Below are 6,620 nucleotides of genomic sequence, written 5' to 3' on the forward strand. Positions count from 1 at the left end.
ACATTCTTTAATGCTGTCATAAATTAGGACCAGTTGTTATAATCCATCCAGAGAGCAAGCAGACATCTGAAATTAATATGTAATGGTGAATTATTTTCATTGGAGGCAGAGTTCCAGGAGATGCACAGGCAACCCAAAATTTCCATAAGGATGAAGAATTGCCCAGCGTGTCATTTAAGTGACAGTTACAGCCCTACCTGGCACCTGAGTAGCATACAGGATGAGCTCACCTAGAATCTACCCAAAAACTATTTACAGAAGCCAGAAATGTAACATTTTCAAAATGAGCACTTTATATGATACCTGTTTCCGAAAATAACAATAAAAAACCTAGACTGTACATACGTAATCTTACCTCTGATGGTACAAGTGTATCACAGGAAAATAAAAGAAATGCTTCTGCTTCCTGCATTTCCCCTGGTTCCACCAGCAATTTACAGCCACAAACAGCACCTGCAAAGCAGGTAAAAATTCACAGCAAACAAAGTACATTACTGTGACCTACTTTATCCAAGGTGTACTTGATGTACTTTTTCCAATCCATTTCATCTGATATTTTCAGGGCCTTTTCAACTCAGTATTCCGTATCTGTCACAGACAGACCTTTTTTCATTCTTTTTGTCATTTTGCAACAGCAATCCTTTTGGTCACTGTTCTTTCTAGCTTTTATGCTTAATCCCAATCTTTCAAATTTACTAATTTAATCATAACCCACATTAATTTTTTAACTTTTTCTGCAGAGTGGAGCTCAACAAGTGGAGGTTAAGGACAGCTGTATTCACAGGCACTCAACTGTTTGAAAGCACTGCTATGGTTAAAATCTTTATATGATTACCAGTGTCTCCAAGGATCCCAGAGCTGGAAGCAAATTCCATGGAATTTCTGTCTGAAGGTAGGTGAATAAATCTGAAAACACTTTATAACTAGAAGATGTAGCTTCCCCATTTAAAAGCAGAAATAACAGACAACTGAGCAGGAATTTATTCTACCACTCTCTATGATAAATTAAATTTAAGGTGACTGATGAGTTTCCCTAAAATGTGAGCATTCAAGTCCTACTGTTTCCCACGAGAAGACAGAAATCAGCATCAAATTGGACACAGAAAAGCCACCAGGTCATGTTTAAGATTGGTATTTTCTCTGGAGTTACCTGGTCTGACAATCTGCTGGCCACATGTTCTATTTCTTCTCTTGCTGCAATGGACTGCCCACACCACGGCGCATAGAAGAAATACAGCACAATTTCTGAATCCTGACGGAGCTGATCTGCATAGTCTAACTGCCCCCGGAAAAGATCAATCACTGGAGATCTTGTGGAGAAAAAATTCACGGGAAGCTTCGCTGGCATTGTTACATCTTTTGCTCGGCTGCAGAAGAAAATTAGGAGTGGTTATTGAGACTGTACAGCAGTGTTAAAGAAGTGTACCCAAAGCCCTAAGTTTTATCCTTAGCAAAAGTCACATGATGACAAAACTTTAGAAATTGATGCAGAACGACTACAATTTATGTTATCTGAGTTAGTTTCATGAAATACTATAAAAATCTAAAGACCACCCTTCACAAGCTTTAGAAAGTCACACTCTGATACCATGCACTATGTTTATGGGTAGTTAGCTCACACTCTTATGGCTGGTTGTTGCAGAGCATAAAATTACCAGGAAGAGTGATTTCTTTTGATTTCTTCCCTGGCCTCATCCTCTTTTAACACTTGTACTTTAGGTAACAGCAGCCTGATAAGAAAAGAGATACTGGTCATAAAGTTTTGTGACGTGTTGTTTATATAAACAGAGCCTATTACCATGCCTTATGCTTTGTTTTACAGTATTCTATACTTACATTGTTTTATATTCTATTAGGAAAAGATATATAAATGTGCACTAGTTTATTTTATTGATCATAGCAGGGACTGCAAACTGTGGGCACATCAATGTAAGGACAGTATCAACAAATAGAGAGTCTAAATTTAAAGACATTATGACAGGTGAAGTTTTTAAAGAGAAATCAGATTGGCCAGTAAGTAATACGAAGAAATAAACCAAATACTCAGGTAACCCTTTCTATCCAATCAGCAATCAAACAATCTAGAATTTGGGACTTCCCAGGTGTTCAGAAATTGCCATGGTATAATCTGCCTTAAATGCAAATCTTTTTATACTGTCTTCATTTTAAAATTTTTCACTAGCTATATTTACACCAGAGTAAGCCAGACTGAAAACTGGACAACAGTGTCATGCTCAATGTTGCCATGGTTCATAACAGGGCTAGAAGTTTTAGGAAAAACTGTGCATTTCTTTACTTTGTGTGCATTTCTTTTACTTTCCTGCAATAAAAAGCTAATAAAAAATATTATCTGATATTTGATCCTTGTCAGGTTAAAATTTTATTAATTGTGATAAAATTATTGAACACTGAACACTGTCAAACTCACATATTAAGCAACCTCCTAAAAACTCTGCCACACTTTCAAACTTCACAATCTATCTAGTTTTTAAGAAGTACCTTTGTCTTTATAATACAGCAAAAAAATTCGTCTCTCATTTCCAGGCTACTCACTTAAGCTTTAGCATTTTAGAATTGCCCTCAGTATATATGACAAATTATCAAAATTCTTAATTTGTATATAAGAGAAAATTGCTTCAAAATCAAATCTTCAAAATCAGAAATTTTAAAATGTTAAATGGTTCCTCCTGTTTATAATTCATTAATTCATCCAGTCCAAACATTACATTTTTGCACAGATTATCCAAAATCTACTTTCTTCTATGGACTTCTACCTGTGTTCCTTCCCTTCTCCCCCAGCCACCATCTCAGCACCTCCTTCCCAACCCTCAAGTTCTTCAGTCACCTTACAACCAACACCTCTGGTTCCCTGCCATTCCTGCACCCCGTGCTTATCCAAACTGCAGCTTCTTGCCATGATTTCTGCCAGCCAGTGGACAGGACACAGCTCCAGTGCGAGCTCTGGCACACACTGATCAGCTGCTGAAAGCACGACACTTCTTCAGAGACAGCAGCTAGAATTTCTCCTCTCCATCTAGTTTAATGAAAACAGACAACCTCATGTATAAAATCTCTGCTTCCTCTACTGAATTAAACAGAAAGAGGATGATTGGTTCAAGAATTACAGCGTAAGACTTAAAAATTAGCAAATGAATTGGCTCCAAATTTTGAGACTGGGTAGAACACATCAGCAGAAGTCCCGTGACATGAGTGAGTCAGAAACTACATGACTACCTTCAAATATGATAAAAATTCCAGTAACTATTAAAACCCAAAACATAATAAATCAATAGCTAACAGCTGCTTAAGGAGATTTGCTAAGTACAATACCCAACATATAATAGAATACCTTGATTAACTTCCCTAAGAAAACCCCTAAAATTTACACACATATAAATCGAGGATTACATAAGAAATGATTACACAAACACAGTAAGAACAAAGTGTTTATTAAAACACTGATTGTGTTATTTAGCTGCTGCCAGAGCCTACAAAAACTTAAACTTTCTATGAGAACAGCCTGGTAATAAAGGGAAGCATATACAAGTGCCAACAAGACCGGCAGCCCCTTTGATTGCACAGTCCTGAGAGTGGGGTTCTTTTAAAGACATTTGCATCGTGCCAGAAATAATTCAGTTTCTAGACCACAGGCTTTACATACCAACCCATGCTAGGTCAGGTCTCATCTGGCTATTCCTTGAGTCACTACAAACCTGCAACACATCAAATCCCACTAATGGATTGCCTTGCAGTACAGGAATTCTCCTTTTCTGTACTTTTTATCCATTGATATCGGAAGTTACATATTGTAAGAGCAGTGGTAGTACCTATGCTCTGGTGCTGTGTCTTGCTAGTAAATCACACTGACATGTGGTGAGAAACTATGTCCTATATTTATAGTTAACATGTGCAATTAACCATGCTCCAAATTGCACAAGGAATTTTAACACCTGAATTTCCTATATTTCTGACAAAACAGGGAATACCTAACTGATATTAGTCTATTTAGCTAAAATCTGAAAAGCTGAACCCCCTTAATCAAACTTCCAGATTACAGGGTGGCGAGAACCACATTCCAGCCACATTCCATCGGTGAGCTTTCAAACACAGCTAGCAGTAAAATGAAAGGAATATGCAGGTTTTGAATACAGCAGAGCAGGAAGCATCATTGTAAGTATAAAAAAAAAAGTATTATTTTCTTAGTAATGTAACACCAGGGAGGTGATTATGTCCAGACATCCTTCACCATACATTTTGAAATATGGCAAGAGCTTTATAATTCCATCTACATTATCTGGTCACTGTGAAATACAGTCCTGGAATGGAGGCACAGCTACTCAGATGCACTCATATACAGACCTAAAATTCACTCTGATTCAAGTAATACACCCTTTGTGGACAGGTAAGCAAAGAAAGCCTTAGTATTTTTCAGACGCATTACCTGTGAATCAAGTGTTTTGTGGAACAAAAATTTGTCAGATGCTGGGGAACAGGGACATAATCAGCACCTTGTAGCCTTCTCCTAATATCAAAATTAAACCCCAAGTGCAGTAGATGTTCTTAATACAGTATGGCCTGGAGCACGTAATAGTGACCTTGACCTAAAACCCATCCAGAAGATTGAGACCCTGGTTTAGGCTCCAGAACCAGCAGCCTGTGCCCACCGTTCATCGCCGCTGCTCCCCGCCCCTCCAGTGCAAACATCTCCCGGCTCCACGTACGCCAGCTCCGGGCAAACAGGAACTGGAGAGCTCTTTGCAAAGAAGGAAGTTCCAGCTCCCAAGAGGAGCAACCAGACTGGCAGGGAAACCACAAAACATCTTTGTGTCCGAAGCAGGTGCAGGCAAAAGGGGCTGCTGACATCAACACACGAGCCAGGGCAGGCTCGTTCGGCCGATGCTCAGAGCGCTGAGGGCAGGGCAGCAGCCCAGAGCCCCCTCGGCCGTTCGGCCGCAGAGCGAGGTCCCAGGCACCTCCGAGATGAGCAAAAACAGCTCCATCCCAACAACGTGCCTGTCACAGGGCCACAGAACGGGTCAGGGCGGAAGAGAACACAGTAGGTCCTTTGGTTCCACCTCCCCGCTCAGGCAGGGTCATTCCAGAGCACATGGCTGAGGATTATGTCCAAATGGTTACGGAATATCTGCGGCGAGGAAGACTCCACAGCCTCACTGTACAATCTGTCCCAGTGCCCGGCCACTAACGGAAGAAGCTCTTCCTCGTGTTCAGGTGGAATTTCCTGGGCATCAGTTCCTGCCCACTGCCTCCTGTCCCATTCCTGAGCCCCACCGAGCAGAGCCTGGTTCTCCCTCAGACACCGCCCTGCATATACTGATACTGTCCTCAGAAGCGGGTGCCCCCGCGAATCTGCCGCCACAGCACGACACCCGCGGTGCGGCAGATGTCTCCTAAAACTCTCAGCTCCCTCCCCACTCACGTTCTTATCGCCCCTGCCTGCCCCGTGCCATCCCACTGAGGAAGACACGGCGTCCCCCCGACAGGCGACTGGTCGCAGTTGCCCTGGGGACCGCATGTGGTGGGGACCGGGAGGAGAATTCGTCCCCCAGTCCGGGGATGCCCCCGCCCGACGCGGCCCGGCCGCAGCGGGTACACGGCGCCGCTGGGCGACCCCAGCCCTCCAGGCCCCGCCAGCGGCTGTGCTCCAGGCCCCGGAGCAGCACCGCCTCTGGGAATGGCGGCGGACCGGCGGCCGCTCTCCCCTGGCCGAGCCCCGGGTCCGCCCGCTCCCCCGCCGGTACCTGCAGGTGACTTTGAGGGCGATGAGGAAGGCGCAGCCGAGCACGATGGCCGCGCCGCACAGCAGCTCGGGCCGCCGCGCCATCAGGGCAGCGCGGGGCCGCAGTCGCGGGGCCGCCGCGTCGCCGGGGCCGCCGCACACCGACATGGCCCGGCCGAGGGGGGCAGGGCCGCGGGCCCCGGGCCGCTCCCGCTCGCACACGTCTCCCACCGCCCGCCCGTGACCGCCGCCACGTCCGCCCGCCCGAGCAGGCGCACAGGCCGGCCCGGCGCTCCGGGTCCAGCCCGCGGCACCGGGAAAACCGGGACGGGGAGTGTTGTGCTAGTCTCCTGCTCCCGGCTGTGGGAATCCATAGGATTAGATGATTTTAAGAAAGTTAGGAAAAAGAAAAGCCGGCCGTCACCCGGCATCGGCACCGTTACCAGTCCCCTGGCCGGGAGCAGCCGGTGAATAATCCCCGAGCCCCCCGGCAGCTATTCCCCAACAGCCCCACCCCGCAGCAGGAAAGATTTCACACTGGCCTCAGAGAACAAGGATGTCATGTTTAGTTTTGTCTAGAATTACTTCCAATGATTTACAGAGCACTTACATTAAACAATGAAAGCATAAAATTGAAAAAACAATTCAGAAAGGCACACGATACAATCAGGTTTTGTCACACAAATAACAGTGTCCACAGTACTCTGGCTCACACTCACTTTATTACAAATAATGTAAAAAATCAGCACTGCAGCAGGTGGCATTTCAAGCACCAAGCTAGTGTCCTCCAGTGTCCTGCAGCCCAGCCTGGGGGGAACAGTCACTTCGCAAGAGCCCCCAGCCATGGCTGAAGCACACAGGAGGTGTTGGTTTCAAATTAGTT

At 45.0% G+C, this 6,620-nt stretch overlaps 1 protein-coding gene across 3 annotated transcripts in view; it reads right to left on the reverse strand.

Moving 5' to 3' along the window:
* Positions 1-5,975, reverse strand: part of TXNDC11 (thioredoxin domain containing 11) — a 28,256-nt gene extending 22,281 nt beyond the window's left edge. The window contains exons 1-4 of one of the 3 annotated variants that reach the window (XM_041401349.1): positions 5,760-5,975; positions 1,656-1,730; positions 1,151-1,367; positions 356-453 (exon numbers count right to left, since the gene is read on the reverse strand). In XM_041401349.1, coding sequence (XP_041257283.1) covers positions 356-453; positions 1,151-1,367; positions 1,656-1,730; positions 5,760-5,905 — 536 coding nt within the window. In that variant the 5' untranslated portion in view covers positions 5,906-5,975. Of the gene's footprint in view, positions 1-355; positions 454-1,150; positions 1,368-1,655; positions 1,731-5,759 lie in introns of those variants that run through there. The other 2 variants (XM_041401350.1, XM_041401351.1) reach the window with 2 other exon arrangements.
* Between the last annotated feature and the right edge of the window lie 645 nt (positions 5,976-6,620).

This window comes from Onychostruthus taczanowskii, unplaced genomic scaffold (genome assembly GCF_017590055.1).
Source record: "Onychostruthus taczanowskii isolate IOZ18803 unplaced genomic scaffold, ASM1759005v1 scaffold19, whole genome shotgun sequence".
NCBI classification, from domain to species: domain Eukaryota; kingdom Metazoa; phylum Chordata; class Aves; order Passeriformes; family Passeridae; genus Onychostruthus; species Onychostruthus taczanowskii.